At 34.0% G+C, this 21,765-nt stretch overlaps 2 protein-coding genes and 1 long non-coding RNA gene across 3 annotated transcripts in view; 1 reads left to right on the top strand and 2 right to left on the bottom strand.

Moving 5' to 3' along the window:
• LOC126800743 (elongation factor 2-like) overlaps window positions 1-21,765 on the top strand; it is a 138,644-nt gene that overhangs the window by 12,537 nt on the left and 104,342 nt on the right. The gene's annotated exons all lie outside the window — the stretch shown is intronic.
• On the bottom strand, window positions 12,082-12,438 carry LOC126800578 (cysteine proteinase inhibitor 5-like). Its single transcript, XM_050527960.1, has one exon. It carries the CDS (start codon window positions 12,436-12,438, stop codon window positions 12,082-12,084), a length of 357 nt encoding a protein of 118 aa, XP_050383917.1.
• On the bottom strand, window positions 14,271-15,216 carry LOC126800767 (uncharacterized). Its single transcript, XR_007672735.1, has 2 exons — window positions 14,884-15,216; window positions 14,271-14,732 (listed from the first exon to the last, which is right to left on the bottom strand). It is a non-coding gene; the product is annotated as an uncharacterized LOC126800767 (long non-coding RNA).

The raw sequence follows: 21,765 nt of genomic DNA, 5'->3' as shown, positions 1-21,765 counted from the left end.
TTTATTCTACTAGTATGATATCGATACAATTTTGTTTCCTACTTTGACCGCTAGTATAATCTTACATCTACTTTGTCAAGACTTTATAATCAGAATTTGTCAAGGATTAAATCCTTGGTAACTTGTTTCCTAGTACAAAATTATAATCTTACATCTACTTTGTCAAGACTTAATATAAATCAGATGTACTTATAAAATTTTGTTTAAGCATCTATTGTACTTATGCTTTATCCTACTAGTATAATCTTAGAATCGCCGTTGTGGCCTTGTATTGCGACTATCCTCTTGATGTACATAAGTACATTAGATGTAGAATGCACTTCTTATTTTCTCTCTATTTTATATGATATTTCCTTAAAAAATCAAATGATGAAGAACATATAAAAAATCAGATCGACAAAAACGATCGAGAATAACAATAACTATTAACTAGTACGAACTTATTTACTAAATATTAAGCGTCGTGAATCGGTACTGTTCACAAGGATTTTCGGTGTATTTACCGTTTTGCCATTCTCATTCTCATTCTCATTCTCATTGGTGCTGCACAGTTTTATCGTGGTTTTGTCCTCATATAGTACAACTGAGACTCTTTCTCGAATAAAGATTCAAACTTCCAGAGCTAGCCAGCCACGTAAGAGAGAAAGGAACTTCTGATCGATCTATAATCATTCATGCATAGTTCTCCCTTCTATTCAAGCTTTGATCGGTATGTCCCTCTAACTTTTTTATTTTCCGATACTTGCTGGGTTAAAAAAGTTCATCATCAAGCCACTTGCTGGGTATCATTGATCTCATCTGCTGCTTCACCTATTAGTTTGCTACTTACTTTCTGGGATTTTCGTTTTGATTCTTGATATTCAATATTTCAATCAGTTTGGAAAAGAATCAGCTTTTGATGTGTTTCCAACAACTAATTCAACCACCAACTGTGACTATAGTGGAGTAACTATTTCGTTCATCATAGCAATCAGGTTTTCTTTGATCATAGCAATCAGGTTTTAATTGGCGTTAAACTCAGAATCCAGATCCCAAGTTTTATTTCAGATTAATTGGTACTATTGTCGATTTTGTTTGTTTCATCCTCAGAGATTGCTCGATAGTAAGATTCTGGGCGCTTTCATCGTGGAATCGATTTTCCTCCGTCATCGGCACAGCAAGATCGGGTACTCTTACTTCTATCGCTTTGGGTGATTGATTTCCTGTTGTTTTTTTTTCTTTTTCTATTTTGGTTTCTGTTGTTATCTCAATGAGTCTTCCGACTTCTTCGGTTATCTTTTGTTTGTTCATTTGTTCATTGGTTTTGCCATTTTCGCAGAATCGATTTGTTGGCTGTGGGTTGGGTTGGGTGTTTTCTGTGCTCCAGGTTAACTTTTTTTTTTGTGTGTTGTTGGGTTTGTTTGCGGCTGGCTTTGTTCATCTTTTGATCTGTTTCGAATAAGAGTGAAAGTTTTGTGGGATTAAATGGTTGCCAAATGTCTTATTTGCAGGGGCTAAATCTCAAGCATCGGCTTGCAGTGGCTCAGGCTTCTTTTGAGTAAGGGAACGATTGTGGAAGTAAGGGATCTTCTCCTGAGGTAATATTTTTCTGGGGTTGTTGTTTATTTATAGATTCTTATAATAGGGTTTATTCATAGATCCATTATTTTTTATGATAAAGACTAAATGATTAGATATTTTCATTTGTTTCATATGGTTATTAGTAGTTGCAGAAGGACAAACCAAACTTAATGCCTAATCGGACCAGAAAAAGATATGAAGTTGTTGGATATTATAGGCATATTTGTAAAAGACGATGGTTATTTTAACTCCATATTTATCATATTACAGTATATCAAAATACCAATCAGAAAAGTAAGGACATTGAAATCATCAACTAATATGCGGATATAGATAGGTCATTCTGCGTTTTTTGGATTTTGGTAAGATTCTCATTTTGTTTCTCCTGCCTCAGATTGACACTCCTCATTTTTATATTGCTTATGAAATTTTCTGGGTGTAATTGGGTTTGTTGAATCAAGTTTTTGAGCTTTCTAATTAGTTTTTGATAAATTTCTGGGTGTAAGGGGATCGCTCATATCTCGGTTTTTACTTTTTTTTATGGGGTGTTCTGTTTTTTTTATAAATATTAGTTGATTTGGTGTGTTCATTTTTAATTAACTAGAATGATATAGTTAATGGATTCCTATTATAAATCTGTATTTTTGAGCTTTGTAATTGGTTTTGAATTTGGTCTGTGTTAGGTTTGCTATGATGTTTGTTGATAGATCATTTATTATTTTTTGGGTTCTAATTGGTTTTCGTTGGTTATTAGTTCTTTGATTTCTTAGGAGGTCTGTCTGTTTCTATTACTCAATCAATCAGGACAAGAAAATCATTGGCTAATCTAATTATTTGGTTAGCTAATACGGATATCATATCACTTGGAAGTCAGCTTACAAGTAATACAGATATCATATGTCATAGAGCTAACTTAGAAGTAGCAGGATAATTATGAGGATAGTTATCTCAGGAACAATTACCCTCTTTTGTATACATAAATAATTATCTCTTTGATAAAGAAACTTCACTTAGAAGTGTGTAACTGATAAAACACTAACCATGATTGAATATGTATCTATTATTCATTAAAAACGAATAGAGAAAGTGATTTTGACCAAAATTAAGGCATGGAAAGTTGAAAAACGATGAGCAATATGGTAATTTTTTGACATAATCAAATGTAGTGTAAGTAGTTTGATTCTTCTTGAAAAGCGTTTATAAATTTGGATTTGTATTTGTTTTTTGCACCTTGGGTTTCATCTCAGTCAATCTTGGTTTGCTTTTAATTTTTTGATATCTCATGATTCTTATACATAATAGTGGCTGCATTTTCCCTATGAATTTGACAATAGATTGAGGTATGCTTAATTAGTGGTTTACAGTGTTCAATCAGTTTTATTGTGATTAACAATCATGTAATTGCTTTGTAGGTATCTAGAATATATCTTCTTCGTTTCACCTTGAAAAGGTTATAAGTTGTTGGTTTTCTTACTAATTATACTTGAAGTCACCTAGGGTTGGTGAAGGTACTTTTATGGATGTATCCACCTGTAGAGTTCTAACTTTTCTTTACCGATTTCGTCTTAATTACTATTTACTAATCCTGTGTTTCTCCCTTGGTTGCAGATTTTATGCACCTTTTTGGTCGTCGGTTGAGCACACTCCAGCAGCTGTTTGTTCCCTTATTGGTCTTGGTCTTGCTGCTCTTCTGTATATATTCAGGTTTTATGTTATGCGTGATTTGTTTGTTTATTTGTTGTATTGGTTGATGTATATTTGCTGTCATTGCTATATGTTTCATTCCTGCTATTGATTTTGAAATGCTATTGTCGGTTTTGTGTAGGCGGTATGGCCCCTGGTAAAAGAACATCAGTGAGAATGAGGTTCTTTCAAACAAATGTGTTTGGTTCTGACCAGGAACTTGATGCAATTAGAGCAGAGGGAACAACAACTGGTGGGGGTGTCGTTACAGCAGGTCTATTTTTAGTACATTTAAATAATAAGCTGATTATAATACACCATACCAAGAGTAAAACAAGCCAATCACTTAGTGAATGATATTTTATTAAATAGAAATTGGCTGGAAAATAGAAATCTAATTATATTTGTTTTAATAACTCAAAAACAAGTACTTTTAGGTCTTTGTTGATTTTCTTTTTCATATATGAAGTCTTTTATCTTAAGTACAAGTGTAGCACACCAGCCACGAAACAAAACTTGGTTATCTTTTAGATTGCAAATCATTTTTATTTTATTGTATCTTAATCTAACTTTTTGATTTTTCCTTACATGTCATTGTATCTCAGCTACAGGGAATAATCAAGAATTTGGTGCGTTTGTGATGCAAGATGCACCATCTGAAGAACATGTTGATGCATCAGGTATTAGTTCATGTACATGTGTAAGTTGGTTGGGAGTGTTCAAGTTGGATGATGATTTATTGATGTGTTTGTCGTAGTTCGGAGAAGGACGAGGAGAAAACGTAAGGGTGGAGAGTGTTCTGTGGGCACAGGTGACTAATATTGTAACTATTTCTATTGAAGTAAAGTGGATCATTGCAGTTTTATTGAATTCTATAGTTTATATGATTGGCTTTGTCACTGTTTTGTGAACCGTGTTAACACTTCTGTTTTAATTAATGCGTACTCTTTGTTGTGTGAAAGTATTGTATGATGAAATCTAATTGTGTAAGTGAAAAATTTTCTAATATGCTTATTTTGTTACTCATTGGTGATGAGTTCATTGTGTAAGTGACAAATTTGTTGTTTTTATTTTGTTTTGAGAAGCGAGTGGATTTCTAACCAATTTAACTAAAACTATTGCAAATGGTGTTAAAGTTATCTTTTAATAATGTATCACTTCTGGTCATTGTATGTTGTTTGCTTTGTATATGTATTTATCGGCAAATATCCTGGTAATTTCATTGCTTAATTTGCTTTAAAAAAAAACTTTCCTTAAATGTAATATTTACAATCTTTGTTCCATGTAACAGCAGTGGTGTCTGGAGGCCATTGTAACAAGAGGACAAGAGTGGGTTTGTTAACTGATACAGTTGATGGTTCTAAATTGATTACTGAGGCTGATGTTGATTCTGAATGTGAAGTTAGTAAATGTATAATAGGTATGATTCTATGGTGGTTTTATCTTCATTATTGTTGGATAATAATGATAATAAAGATAAACACACATGAGAATTTGTCAGACAAGTTAAAACTAACTAGATAATAAAGGAGATACATTGTAAATGCATAGTTTGCAGTTTTTAACTTAATTCTGTAGTGTTTTTCTTTTTTGTATTATTTTGTTCGTTCATTTGTCCTTTAGTTTCTCTATTCTGTTGTAAAGACAGTACATTCTTTAACTTCCTATAGGTTTTGTATTGTGTTATGTTTTGAAGTGTACTATAGTATTTATGGTGTCTTCGTGTCTGTTTTGCAGTTAATGATGATACTGTTAGCTCAAGTCCGTATGGCCAGGCATTCTATCAGAGAAATAGAACAGGTTATGCATATTATGTTTAGTAAATGAAAGTGATTTTCCTTGATACTTAACTGTATTTGCTTATTTTCATAGGTGGTGTGGTTGAATACCATGATGACGGTGATGACATATATCAGTGTGGTTTTTGTGATGCAAACTTTTGGTATGGAGAAGCCATTAAACGCAACTTGAAAAGTAATCATATCATTTATACCGAATGTTGTCAAAAAGGACGTGTCAGACTTGAATGTGTTAGGCCGACTCCTGTGTTGCTTGATGATCTATTAAATCCAATGAATGGTCGAGAAAGTGTACTGTTCAGAAACAATATTCGTATATACAACTCTATGTTTGCTTATACTTCCATGGGCGCAAAGATTGATTATAGTATAAATAATGGATCTGCTCCTTATGTGTTCAAAATTTGTGGTCAAATTCATCATTTAATGGGTTCTATGTTGCCACAAGAGGGTGAAACTCCTAAATATGCTCAGTTGTACATCTATGATACACAAAATGAAGTAATGAACCGTATGGATATTTTGAATAATGCTCATGTTGTACAAGTGAAACCAGAAATTGTTGCTACCTTGATTCAAATGTTTGATAATCACAGTGAGTTATGTAGAACTTACCGAGCTATACGAGATAGATTTCAATCAGATGGCATACCTTCTTTAAACATGAGATTTGTTGCCGCACAAACATCTTCACGTAACGATAGGCAATATGAACATCCTATAACTGATGAAATTGGGGGTTTAATAGTTGGTGATATTGGGGAATTTCATTCAAATAGAGATGTTGTGGTTCAATCTAATGATGGCCAACTACGACGAATTTCAAAAATACATCCCAAGTACATGTCATTACAATATCCATTGTTATTTCCTTATGGAGAAGATGGATTCAATATAAATTTGACATTAGAACCACTTCCTGGGAAAGAAGATGAAGAGAAAAATTCTATGTCAATGCGAAGCTATGTAGCATATTATCTTCATGATAGAAATAATAGTATGAGCACATTATTGAAAGGTGGACGATTATATCAACAATACTTAGTTGATGCTTATGCAACTGTTGATGAAAACCGTTTAGACTATGTCAGGGCGAACCAAGATAAAATTCGAATTGAATTAGTTGATAAGGTTTATGCTGCTGTATCATCTGGCATAGAAAAAAGTAGTGGTATTGGACAAAGAATCATTCTTCCCAGTTCTTTTACTGGTTCACCAAGAGATATGATGGAAAATTATCATGATGCTATGGCTATATGTCGTCAATATGGAAATCCAGATTTATTCATAACTTTTACTTGCAATCCTAAATGGATTGAGATAGAGAGGTATTTTCAAAAACACCCTGGTTATAAACAAGAAGATAGACCGGATATAGCCTCACGTGTTTTTCAAATGAAACTAAAAGATATGATTGGTTACATTAAATCAGGTAAACCATTTGGCCCAACAAGAGCACATGTTCATACTATAAAGTTTCAAAAAAGAGGGTTACCACATGCTCATATATTATTTTGGTTGAGAAAACCAAATAAATGTTACAGTCCTAATGATATTGACTCAATTATTTTAGCAGAATTACCAGATAAAAATGTAAATAAAGAGCTTTTTGATATTGTTAGTCAGCATATGATGCACGGACCATGTGGACCTATAAATTTACGCTCTCCTTGCATGCGGGATAAGCGTTGCTTGAAAAATTTTCCTAAGCCATATTGTGAGAATACTATATTCGAAGGAATTACTCCTCCTATATATAGACGCCGTAATGATAAGACGAAATTTACAACAAAAAACAGAATTGAAATTGGAAATGATTTTGTTGTTCCTTATAATGCAGAGCTTTTGTTAAGGTATAAAGCACATATCAATGTTGAACTATGTTCACAATCTATATTAGTTAAATATTTGTTTAAATACATTACTAAAGGTCCTGACAGAGCTCGGGTTTTAATACATGGAGAGAGGCATGATGAAATTCAAAATTATCTCAATTGTCGCTATCTAACTCCACATGAATCTGCATGGAGATTATTTGAATTTTCAATTCACTCTAGATATCCTGCAGTACAACATTTAGAAGTACATTTACCGTCAGAGCAACATATTGTTTTTAAAGAAACAGATTCTGTCAAATCATTAATAGACTATCAATCACTTTTGCCTACAACTCTAACTGCTTGGTTTTTAGCAAATAAAGATTACGAATTTGCACACGAGTTGACTTATCCTCAAATCCCAACAAAATTTGTTTGGAAAGCCAAAGATCGACTATGGCAACCAAGACATCGTTATGAAACAATAGGACGATTGGCCTATGTTAATCCTGTTTCTGGAGAAAGATATTTTCTAAGAATGTTGTTAAATGTTCAAAAAGGATGTTGCAGTTATCAAGATATTCGAACTGTCAATAATGTCGTTTATTCAACATATCAAGAAGCATGTCAAGCTTTAGGTCTACTAGGTGATGATAAGGAATGGATTGATGCATTAGTAACGTCTTCTGTTGTTGCAACTGGATTTCAAATGAGACAGTTATTTACAACAATTATTTTATTTTGCGAAGTTAGTAATCCAAAAAAATTATTAGATACATTTTGGCCTCATATGTCTGAAGATATATTGTACAAAGTTAGATCAGAATTAAGAAATTCAAATCTAATTATAGCAGAGTGTGAACTAAAAAATAAACTCTTATTTGAATTAGAAAAATTATTCAATTTGTCGTCATCTTCATTAGAAAAATTTAACTTACCCATGCCGAATAATGATGATATCTTAAGCTTTGACAACAAACTTATACGGGAAGAACTTAGCTATGATTGCAGATTATTAAGAGAGCAACATGATACTTTTATCACACAATTAAATATTTGCCAGAAAGATATTTATGATTATGTTATATCAGCTGTTACCAATAAAAAACCAGCGACTGTATTTGTTCATGGTTGTGGAGGAACAGGAAAAACATTTTTATGGCACACAATAATTAGTAAATTACGTTCTGAAGGTAAAATTGTATTAGCTGTTGCTTCATCGGGTATTGCATCATTATTACTTCCAAAAGGCAGGACTGCACATTCCAGATTTAAAATTCCTCTTGACATGGACAAATATAGAAATTGTAAAGTTAGTAAAAGAACAGATGTCGCTGAGCTGATGAAGAAATCAGACTTAATAATTTGGGATGAAGCGCCTATGTGTGACAAACGCTGCTTTGAATCATTAGATGAGTGCTTACGTGATATTCTTAAAGAAGTTAATCCCGTTAATGCGAATGTACCGTTTGGTGGGAAACCGATTTTATTAAGTGGTGATTTTCGACAAATATTACCTGTGGTTACTGGAAAAGGAAAAGAAGAAATTATTCAAGCCTCTATAAATTGTTCTAAATTGTGGAAATCATTTAAGATATTTCACTTGACAGAAAATATGAGACTGGCAAAAGCGGGTTTAAGTAATATTGAGAAGCAAGATATAACTGAATTTGCGAATTGGATGTTACAATTAGGTGAAGGAAAAATTGCAACAAATTTTGACACAACTGATATGGATGTAGCATGGATTAAAATACCTAACGATTTATTAGTACATAGTTCATCAGAACCAATTGAAGCAATTTTCTCTGCTACATATCCAAATTTCAGTTTGAATTATAGTAACAAAGAATATTTAAGAGAACGCGCTATTGTGACTCCACGAAATATAACAGTTACTGATATAAATAATTATGCAGTTAATTTATTACCAGGTGATACAAAAAATTATTTAAGTTCGGATACAATTGCTAAAGACTCTGGTAGTAGTGAAAATGTTGATATGTTATATCCAACTGAATTTTTAAATCAACTTGAATTTAGTGGTGTTCCTACACATGAATTAATTTTAAAAATTGGTATGCCTATAATGTTATTAAGAAATTTAAATCAAGTTTGTGGATTATGTAACGGCACTAGATTAATAATAACAAAATTATTTGATCGGTTAATTGAAGCAGAAATTTTAACAGGAAATAATATTGGTGAGCGAGTTTACATCCCGAGAATTGTTTCTAAGGGTAATGAGTATAGATGGCCATTTACATTTAGACGACGACAATTTCCTATAAAACCGTGTTATGCAATGACGATAAATAAAAGTCAAGGTCAATCACTTAATCAAGTCGGGGTTTATTTACCCGAACCTGTTTTTACCCATGGCCAATTATATGTCGCTGTTTCAAGAGTCACTTCTAAAAGTTGTTTAAAATTTTTGATACGCAATACTGATGATATACCAAATAATTATACGAAAAATATTGTATTCAAAGATATATTACAAGAAATAATTAATCAGCATTAGTACTTGCCTACTTTTATAATGCCTGTCTTTTTATAAAAAAAAAAAATTTAACGTTGATCCATTTTCAGAAGATAACAGCAAACACACCCAAAATCTGGTATTTTCTTACTGCTCTTCTCTAAACTTCTTTCCTCACCAAACTCTTATCTCATGTCTCGCTCTCGCTTCTCCTCTCTTCCTCTCCTCTTCTATTCTCTTTTATCCATTCCTTTTCAGATTCGAATTAATGACAAACCCCAATTTCTCTCTCCCTTGATGTGGATGTCAAGCTGTTTATTTCTGTTTTAGTTGGTATGTTCTTCTGCGTAATTGGTTTTCTTCTTAATTTTCAGGCTTTCTCTTGCTTTCTGGGTTGCATCTATCTTTGCATCATCTAATCGCAATGGTGACTTTAGTTTGTGATTGGATTAGTGATGCTGAACAACCTAAAGGTGGGTGTTCATTTAATTTTTTTTGTATTTTCGTTTTTTATGGAGTATGATTGTCAATGTTGTTGTATCATGATTATGGCCTTATGATTTTTGTTAGTATGAAACGAAACATGAAGCACAGAAATCAGTTATGAAGCTGCGTTTGTTGGATCCATCAAAGTACAAGGTATTAATTGAACTATTCATGTAGTTATAGAATATGATCAGATTGTTGGTGAATTGAATATTTGTATGTAGTTCTTAATCCTTTATATTATATCGTAAAATGTGGCAGGACATTCTTTGTCATGCCACAATATTGAGGTTTCCATTCCATAGCGGTTGGTGGTAAATGCTCACATCAGATAAAATCATTTATCTTGCCCCATTTATGGAGATCAGGAATCAATTCCAGTGTATAAAATCATTCTTTACATCTGTCTTCATTTAATGTCTATTACTTGCATGCTTTGGTCATTAATAGTCTAACACTCTATGATGGCATCATACAGATATAGAGGTTTCATGACTATCAAGGATGAGAAGGATCAAATTACTATGGCATTGATTGGCAAACAAACAGAAGAGCTTTTTGGATATTCATGTGCATGTAATCAACAAACGGAGCTACGCTTCATAATATGATCTTCCCGTTGAAATAACTTCAACTGTCAGCAGAACACACCTTTTTGAGCTAAAATTGGGTTATAATAGTGAGTTTGTTGTCAGACAAATTCATATCAACTTGCAAGAAAATGGTGACCATGATGAGTTCCAGTACAAAAAAGATACATCCATATTAATGGAAAATATTGTTCCCGTGCACAATGGTTCTCAGTTGGATCTAATGACTCATGAGAAGATTTTCAGATAAGAAGAGAGGGTCTGTTTCAAATGTGGAATTGCAAGACGATGGTGTTTTCCTGAAAGGAAAAACAAAAGGTTGGTTATTTCATCATTTAGTTTGGTAGACTTATTCTTATAATTACTTGATGTTATCTGACTTTAAATACCATAGTTTTAATACGAGTATAACATTATTTGTTTCAGACATTTGGTCAAGAGTGCATCAAAAGCTTCATGTGAAGAAACTTCTGGAAAGGAAAAGGAAGCGTAAGAATGCTACTATAATGCTCTTTGACTGTGTTATTTTAGTTATTGTCTATCGGCTTAGGGTATTCTTAGGATCCGTTTTTGTTGTAACATATGTCTATGCTAGATGACTTATTTCTGCAAACTAACAAGGTTCAGTTTAATGTATAATTATATGTATTAATTGGTCTTTGTACCATGCTTGAACTTTTGGTTCTATTATAGCTTTTAATCAATGAATGTGAATATTGCAAGTAATATTACCTTGATATAAGTTTGTGTGATCAAATATAAGACAAATATATGCTGAAAACTGAAGACAATGGTTTATTTAAAGAGAATATGGAGTGGAGGGTTTGGAGACAGGAGCATCAGTGCTTGAGTTGGGCATAATTATTGATTGTATAAAGTAGGTCAGAAATCTGAAAAAAAAAAAACTCTATGAGGAAGAAGTGCAGTGCAGTAGGGAGTTAAGAGGAAAGGTCTGGGTTCATTTGTGCAGATGATAATGGTTTTAAAGTTGTGAAAGAATAATGAGTAGTAAGAAACACTAATGAGCAAGCTGAGGAGTAATGACTTCTCTCTATTGTTTGATTGTAAAATTTGAGTTTCATCACTATGCTAGAAAGTTTTACTGAATTATGTAATAATTGAGAAGCAGTTTATGGTCTTTCTTATTTCTCATTACAGGTGAACAAACTCGGATCTACACTTGGGGAGTTTCTGTGTAGATCTACATTTGTATAATCTAAACTACTTCTTAATCAATACATAATCTACATTTGCTCTTTCTTAATTACAAAGTTTAGATTGAACAAACTGCTTAATTACATAGAGATATAATAGTATCAATGTGAATTCCCATTGAGACAAATCATCAAACACTTTACGGACATAACATTCATTCCACTATCTATTGACTATATCTTTCATTTGTTCAAAATTAAGATTGCTCTCCATCATTTCAATAAGATTATGCATTCATCTTTCACACAATAACAACGTGTAAAGGGCACAACACAAAAAATAGATCAATATAATGCAAGATCAGCAGTAGAAAGAAAGTGTTCGATGAAATGTTTGTGAGAAAGAAAACTTACTGTCCAGATGCCGGCGCATCGCGCGGCCAACAGACTAGTTTTTATTATGGGTTGAGATCCAAAGGGACAAAACTTTCAAAATCAGCAATAGTAGTTTTAAGCCTTCTGGAACGAGTACAATTTAGTTTTTGTCCACATAGCCCAAACAGAAGTATTATAAGTTTCAGCAGGACTAGGCAATGACTCATTCTTAGCTGCAAGGGTTAAAATGTAAATAGTGCCTGATGCGTATATATCTTCACCGGAAACAATGTTTTGAAACACTAGCTTGTAGGTCGTGTTCTTGTTGTACTCGGAAACAGCCCATTTTCCGACCCGTATCGCAAGTGGGTCTTTCGGATCTAGAGGCGTCCAGGTACCAGATTCCCGTTCTGGAATTATTCCTTCACCAGCGGAGATAAGAGGAAGGATTAATGCTAGGGCAAGAAGAGCGAGGAAGCAAGAAGTTCTCATCGTGACTCGATCTATACTTTCGTTGGACTTTACTCGACTTATGAATTCTTGATAAAGAAGAATCATCCATGCATGGCTTAAATAAGAGGGATGCTAGTTGGTCAAATAAAATGTGTGTAACGCAATGTTCTAAAGTCAAAGAATTGATTTAAGAGTTATAAAGAATACTTACTATATGGTCATTAAGAATATTAATTGAAAAATAATCATTTTAGGATCTTGGAAGAACTTGGTAAAGGCAAATAAGGTAAGGCCATCTCCAATAAGGAAGAGCTAAATTGGGGCCAGAGCTAAAATTTAGCCCTTGAAATATTTTTTTTATTTATCATAAGGTGAACCATCTCCAATAATAAAGTGCCAAAATTTAGCTATTTTCCATTATATACTTAACATTTGGCACAATCTGTTTTTTTATTAGTTAACCCACATGCCAAATTGGTGTCCCCGTTTATTTAGCCAGGACTAGCCATAGTGCTAAATATGTCCCTTTTCATAGCCCTTTGGCCTTTTATGGCCCTTTGGCCATTTTTATTTTTCTTGTTAGAGTTTATTATAAGACTAAAATTTAGGAAGTGGCCCTTTAGCCATCCTAATTGGAGATGGCCTAAGAACGTACAAATGTGTTACATACATTTGAATACCATATGCATTCAAATGCGTCAATTCGACTATAAGAATATTAATAGGATATTGGAAGAACTTGGTAAAGGCAAATACTGTTTGGGACTAGACCATAAAAAATAATAATAATATTTAAAACAAAGGGGATGCAACTTGGGGACAGATAGAAAAGTCATGACAGTTTCTGACCTGAATGGAAATGGAAATTGAAGTTTTCCGTGTCTAAATGCTTTAGTGGAACAGTAGATGAATTATTTAGGACGGAGGTTGTGCCATTACCTAAATTTGCTACGAAATACACCTATCCTTCTCCATGGACTAATAAGGCCACAGATAAACTGTCCATTCCCAACCAGTCTGTACCCTTTGACCCTTAATTTTATATGTGAATATATATAATTGATTTGGAGTTACTGAAATGTTCAGGAGTTTTAATTTTTTTTACTGTTAAGTAGAGGGCGGATCACCCATGAATTAGGATGAAGGTTCTATGGGCATAGAACCATACACCGAGTGTTCTTTTTTCGAATTCAACCTAAAATATTTAGGTAAATATCTAGCTAATGTTCAATATGTTCCAACACCTGTGCATCACCTCTACCAGCTGGAGTCATATATAGTACTTTACTACTTTTATATTTATTCCCTTAATTCATGTTCATTTGAGTACTTTTAATGTCTGTGATTCAATTTCTAATATGGCCTCGGCTTCTTAATCCCCTATTTCACTATGTAAGAATACTGCTTAAAAGATATATAAGAGGAAAAGTTTTAGATTAACATAAGAGCCGTATTGATGAAAGTCGTCTTATATAATTGACGATCCAATATATTACTCTTTTCGTCACGTACTGATCGATCGCAATCGATAACTCTTTTACGACACAAGTCAAAATATTGACGCCCGCGTTGTTAAGTTATATATAGTAGTTTTCCGAAGCTAAGTATCCTCTCGATCGAGTACTTCAACTAAATTTTTTTGTTAATTAACTAATTTTCATTCATTAAAAGTGAGGCAATTACAAATCCCGCAAACGCGAGACCGGAAAAACCAATTAGAAACTAAGAATACGGACCATCAACTCAATCACACATGAATGAGTAATCGATGACCAACGGCTCACTAAACTACATAATACAATAAATACAGAAATACTACCTAATCTACCACTCACCCCATTTACCGCATACTGCCATGAAAAAATGAGGAGTGCCAAATCGAGTACTTCAACTAATTTAAATGCAAATGTTGCCATCATATATAGTACTGCCTGTTGCTGTGGGTAAATCAAGCATATAGTAGTACAATGCACGCAACCTTGAGAAAACAAATTTTTACAAATGGAAATTAAAAGGAATACACAGGAATTTGAGTTGAAAATTTGCTAGCTAAAAGCCTACAACTGCAGGAAAATGCCAGTATCTCTCTGCTACCTTATTACATGATGCATATATGCATGTATATTTGATCACAACCAGCAGATCACAAAGCATGCAGATGATCTGATGATCAGAAGCGCCCACCACCACCACCACCACGTCCTCCACCTCCACCCCCGCCAAACCCCCCACCATGAGGTCCGCCGCCGCCGTGAGGTCCACCACCGCCACCGTGAGGACCACCCCGACCAAAGCAATTATCCAGTAGGCAGCAGCAGCACAGGATATAGGCACTGGATGCATAACAAATTAACGAACCCAGCAGATCGACTTAATCAATTGAATCACCTCAAAAAAGTTACCAAGCTAGCGTACGTATCGATCGATGTACATATAATACATATAACTATTTATACAATGTAGTAAAAGTATATGAAAACTCACCAAGATGACACAACGCTGCCTATGCCGCCACAGAGGGCTCCTATGCAGCCGAACGGTCCAAAACCCCCGCCGCCACCACCATGGCCGCCTGGTCCAAATCCACCACCGCCGTGAGGACCACCTCCTCCACCGTGAGGTCCATGTGGAGGCATCTCTCTAACCTGATAAAGCTTCTTTTGATCCTCGGAAATGAAACTGCAATGTAGGTGTTTAGTTATTATTGAAACTGAGATTGATATCCTCGATATGGAATTCTGGATATTTATAGGATTCTTGTAAGATCGTCAACGAGAGAGAAGCTAAGCTTAGTGATTAAGTATTCGTTCCTGAAGCTTGTCGACGTATGACACGTACGATCACATAGCGCGCTGTAAGTTCAGATCGAGCAGGTCGGCTCATCTACTTTTCTTTAGAACAGATGTTCAGAATTCTTAAACCTAACAGTCCAACTTCTTTATTGGTGGAACTACAAGACGAAACTACATATGTATGCAAATCAGTTGGTGAAAGGCTCCTTGGCATCTTAAAGTGCTTATGTGTTGCACTACATATATAGCTGGGGTTCTATTATGACATAGGTGGTGAATCTGTTCAAATCTTCCGGTCGACTATATAACGTTTTCCTTTCTAGTCTTCCCGGCAGGCCGTAATTTTACAATGAACTGTTATGCATCTTAACACACAATGTCTGTATGACTGTCAAGTTCGAGTTCAAATACCAAGTGCGTTAGGTTGTGCATGCATGTAGTTGCATTTTGGAAGTCTGTTTTCCCTAAGAATTTGAAAGACTTTGTACAAGCAATACGTAATTGGAACTTGAAACTTGGAAGTCACAAATCTCTCTAACTTAAGCAAAAATCATTTGGTTTTGGATACAATTGGAGGGTGAAAGTGATGGATTAATATGAATACGTGATGTAGCGGGTATAGTTTAGTTTGGTTATGCATGTTTTTACTTAACTCTTAAGATGAGTACGTGGTTGATGATGCATATAGAATCAACACTATGATCTTTTTATGTGGACGCGCCAAAATTTCAACGAATACATAATGTAGAGTTTTTGACTTTTAGTCATAGTGAAATTATATTATAAATGTCACGACTCCAAATTTTGACATAATAAAATTCAAATTTTAAGGTGTGAACAATAGTAACTCAAACAAATAATACTTTAAAATGTATTGCAAATTACCAAGAATCAAGACTGAATTTGAAGGTGCAACTCAATCAACTTAAGTTATATACATCGTCAATTTTTTACAACTTGAAACAAAATGGAAATGGACATCTCACTCTAACTTGTTACAATTCTATGAAACTACCAAGTCAAGGTCCTCACGTTCTAGCTATCCCAAAAAAATGTTGTTTGTACCTCAACCTCGTTGTCCCTCACCTGCAAGATCAACCACTACAACATAGATTAGTGCACCGAGTTGTAAAAAAATAAACCCGATAAACTCGTGTGAGTAAAATAAATTTAAATGGGTTAACTCACAAAAACAAAGACTTTTATTTAAGAATAAACTCACACCACCACTAACCTACACAACATTAGAGTTCTTCTTAGGCAAGTAAGAGGTACACTTTTACCCCACTTTCTAATTCACTCTTGGCATAATAATCAAAGTCATTATCTATAACACATTCAGGCCTGATGATTCCCTTTGCCACTAAGGAGGGATTAAATACCTAAAAATAATATTCCCTCTAATGAGGGATCAAGATCCCCTTTGCCACTAAGAATGGATCAACAATCTCATATGCCACTCATGAGAGATCGTAACCATTACACAACATAGGTCTCTTTCGCCACATAGGAGAGACCCTAACCTATGACTACAATGTTGGTTACCAAACCAACGTCTTCACCGAGTCACATAACCAACTCAACATCATGATATCCACAATACCAATCATAGTTCACTACTAACAATGTACACTCACATCATTAACCAATTACATTCAGCATACATATACATCAAGTCCTTATAACTATTCTGTACTCGCATCAACAATATAATTATATGAAAAATTTATATTCATTATATGCACACCAAAAATCAAGTTATCTTACAACCAATAATTCACTTTTGTATGAGAAAATCATTGGAGTAATTTTTATAAAGGAAATTATTTTACTTACCTATGAATCGTTGACGATCAAGTTTATATGATTTTAAAACAAAATAGATTTTCTCCAATAATTTTTCATTACCTTAAGACAAGGAAATAAAATTCTGAAAAAAGTTTTACTCACCCTTCAAAGGTCACAAATATCACATATTCCTCAATTCCACTACCATGAACAAGATCATTACACAATATAACATAGTTATGTATATATGTATAATATTATTACCATTAAATACACATATATAATATGACTATATTATATCCATAACCTCCCACTAACTCCAACAATAATCACATGCATTACCTAATGTCCATAATCACAAAAGTTCTTCAAATCATTTTTTCTTTTAAAATAATGATTTACTTCACATGAATAGTAGACAAACAAGTTCATGTAATTTAAAATAGAGCATATTTGTAGGAACCAATTTTATAAGTTGAAGACATATGAACTACGTTTAAAACCATATATGAACTTGCATCAAATAAGTTTTTACTCACCTTATCGCTCCAGCAATGCCTTCAATAACACCCAAAGCAAGCACTATGCTTCCAATCAAGCACCTAAGTGACAATTTGAAACTTAGCAACTAACCAACACATTACTTAAGCCTACAACTCCACTCTTATATCTAACCCAAAGATTGCCGAAGCGACAACCTTTCTCCTTGACCTACCAAGGTCACCGAAGAACCAACACCTTAGCAACACTACACCAATGTCCAAGTCAAACCTCCACGATTCAAACCGATAATAGCCAAATTTCCGAAAACAACTAACATACTTAAGAGTTAATCTAACACATGAAAATTATATATGTACATGCTCGTATTGACGAGCACATCGCTATGAAGTAAAAAATTACCTAAAACAAGACCGGACACGCGGCCCTATGTGGCAGCGCGTGGGCCCCACATGCCAACACTCCAACCTTCTTACAACACCACAACCCAAACATGAAACTTATAGATCACAATGAAATAAACACTTCTTATACCTAGAGCGAAACCCAACTTGGCCGGGAAGTGGCCTGAAAACAGCAAAGACGTAGACAGTGAACTTGAGTTTCAAACAACGAGTTGCAGGTCGAATCAAGTCTCCTAATGGCTTAAAACGTGCGCATATGATGGATTAAGGTCGGAAATCAGTGACCTTGAGCCGAGACAACATCGGAAAATGCCACAACCACGTCGCCCACGGTGGCCGGACCTTGCGGGTGTCGCAGCTCTTCCTACGGTCACAGCGTGGCTCGAGGATGGGCTATATCGAAAGGTGAGATGGAGGAGGTTCGAATGGGACAAGTGGCAATCAGATTGATGGCCGGAAGAATGAGATATGTCGATGAGGCCGCACGGCTTCACGACGTCGCTGTAATGGCTAGACGGTGAGGGGCAGTGCACCACCACCCTAGGGTTGAACAGGTTGGTCACGCGGTTCCAACACGACTAGCAGCGACTGGTTTGGTGGCTGAACGAGGGAGAAAGAAGCCGGAGAAGATTGACACAGTGGAGAGAGAGACAGATGAGAGAGAGAGAGAGAGAGAGAGAATTCAGTGCCTTTTGAAAAGTCTGATTTTTTATGTTAGAGTTTCCTCTTTTCTACTCATATTTTTACTACTTCCAAAAAATACCCCAACATCGTTTCTGATTCGTAACTTTTTCGTTTGACGTCCGATTTATGCATGCCGTGTATTTACGAACTCGTATTGACGTGCTCTATAATTTTCGTGAAGAAAGTTTTTAGAGAAAACCAACGAATAAAAAGTCAATTTTTAATTTTTTTTTAAATGAATACTTTTGTCCCCCCCCCCCCCATAGGGGCACTGACTAACATAAAATCTCGGACTAGTCCTTGGAAATTAGTTACTAATTTCCGGGGTATTACAATAAACTCCCATCGTTAAGATACCAACATCACCCCGGTTGAGTTGGTTCAAATAATTGAGAATTTGTGAGCCTGCATACATGCGTGGCTTTGTTGCTGTAATATCTTGCTCAGCACAACTCGCTTCAAGTGGTATGGATCCTTCCATGCCAATAGTCCTTTTCGTGTTTATGTATGCATAAACTGCACCGAATAATGTTGATGATGAAGAAGAACACATGTGAAATTAGATTCACCGTACAAACGCAATGTGGTAATCTAGGGATCGGACAACCGCTTTTTTTTTTCAAACAAAATAAAAATCAAAGGACAACCGCCCTTGCAATGCAAATAATTCGAACCCTAGCCATAAACCATATATGAACTCAAAATACCAACTTAAAAGCTCATATACAGGGTACTTACCTATACTTACTTAAGTACATGCCATATATGCATATGGTGTAGTTTTGCATGCTTGGTTTTGAAGTTTTGTTATTTCTTTGATTTCTTCAACATGTAATTAATCTATTTTATTTTCATTGTGTATTAATTTTGATTAAGGTCTTTGATCAATTCCAAAAATTTTCTTTTGCAATTGACTAAACTTATGAAAATGTTGAATGGATTGCTATTTTCACATCAATAAGGTATATGTTTAATATATTATAGTTGAATATTTTATGCACTACAAATTTTTATCATTTCGTCAGTTGAGGAAAAAATCCAAATCCCCCAAATTGTGAATCCTGGATCTGCCACTGCTCATATATACTAGCTAGCTAATTAACTAGCTCCTTGGACCATCATGGCAACATGGCCTCCTAACTGATCGAGAACCAGATCGAAGAACCCTAGCTAGCTGTTCAGATCAGTCAGCACAAGGAGAACAAGTATATATGCGTCACGTACTCTAGACTCAAAATTAACATGTCTGCACGCTATATAAGTATATATACCATATCAATCATCCGGATCCTTAACTACTCTCACCTGATGTATATGTTTGTTTCAATCATCAGTATTAATTAGCATGTATGCAACATCAAGAGATTGGTTCATAAGCTCGATCACTGCCATATGGATTTCATAAACAAAATGACAATCTGGAATGACCGTACCAGAAACAAGAGATGAAGTAATGTATTATTCCACAAAAGTTGGCAGCTTCTAAATATTGATTCTTGCTTACCTTTCAGCTTACGAACGATATTCACGTACACCTTAGTCGAGCTTCATATTTGTTGTTGTGAAGTTTTTTTTTTTGAGTATTAGGGCACCATAATATAACGCCAAATCCGGCGTCACAATCATACGTGACATGTCACGTCACACTTTTGCATTAACAATTAAAATTATATAAAAATATCATTTTAAATGAAAATACAATCATATCCTTGTTAATCTAACGGTTCTAAATTATTATAATTTGTTTGTTCTTTTTATCATTTCTTCTTTTTCATCACAATAATGCTTCTAAAATACAATATAAAAAATTGAAATTTACGAAAATATGCTTGAAATACGTGTGTGCACGCGCGAAATATATATATATATATGTGCACAAAATATATTTATTTTTAAATTTTAGACGATGTAATATAACTACAACATTTATATTTAGATGAAACTTTTGATAAGATTCTTTTGATTTTTTTTCTGAAATGAAATATTCTTTTTGTTATGGTATAATCGATTTAATGGGATTTGTAAGGTAACAAATGTTATTTTTTTTAGAATATACATATCTTAATTAATACCATATTTAATTCAATTATATCAATGACAATTTTTCTAGTGACAAATATGTCAAGATTCATGATTTTTTTATTTAATTAATTTACATTTACGATTAATTAATAGCTATAATTAATTAATACAATTACCATATAGGCATCACACACACATATAGATATATATATCGCCCGCGCGCACACATACACACACACACATATATATTTCAAGCATATTTTGTATATATCACATTTTTATTACATTTTGAAAAAATAAATGATATAAAAAGGAATTATAATTTTTTTAATAATAATCTAGATCCGTTGGATTAACAATGATAAGATTGTATTTTCATTCAAAAATGACATTTGTAATTATTATAATTACTGACATAGCAAGGTGACGTGCATGCCACGTGAGATTGCGGCGCCGGATCTGTCGCCATAAGTAAAGAAGTTGATTGTTTGGTAAACTTGCTTATATAAGTGGCTGTTAGTAACAGAAGTAATGACAGAACGTTTGGTAAACTCAAACTGGCTTATGCTTTTAATTTGTCAAATGACCAATTTGGCCATGTAAGATAATTTTTGGTCAATTTTATTTTAAAATAATAAAAATATATGACATTAATATTAGATAGTTTTAAAATAATCTTAAAATATATTCTTATATTGATAACTTGGTTTTAATTAGGATCATGTAAATACATAAACACTCAAACATGCACATCCATCAAATTTTGAGCAATCATGTTTCTTAATGTAACTATTTCTTGTGCACCATGATGATTTTGTTCTTCTACGTCATCATCATCTTTCTCATCTCCACCACCTTCCCTTTATTCATCTCGGACAAAATGTCTATCACGATGTGCATATTTTCATATATAATTATGAAGTGTCATAGTAGCGATAATAATCCTCACTTACTTCTCGAATGAATATCCTTACATGTCTTTTAAAAAATATTCACCTGAATTCAAAATCCAAAATACCATACAAGTAACTCTTAAGTATCACTGAAAAACCAAATCCCAAACAGGAAATTAAATTATGTATTTTTTGGAACTGAAGGAGTACATCACAGAACTTATGACTATAGTAACTGTGGCCTCGTGAAGTTTCGTATTTGAGATCTGTTATCATCATGCA

The sequence above is a fragment of the Argentina anserina genome, chromosome 6 (genome assembly GCF_933775445.1).
Source record: "Argentina anserina chromosome 6, drPotAnse1.1, whole genome shotgun sequence".
NCBI lineage: Eukaryota > Viridiplantae > Streptophyta > Magnoliopsida > Rosales > Rosaceae > Argentina > Argentina anserina.
Note: the sequence above shows the minus strand (reverse complement) of the source record. Positions and strands in the feature narration are given on the sequence as shown.

What these genes read in the sequence shown, in the direction of transcription:
- LOC126800578 (XM_050527960.1), bottom strand. Translation starts at nt 12,438, where the DNA reads ATGAGAACTTCTTGCTTCCTCGCTCTTCTTGCCCTAGCATTAATCCTT.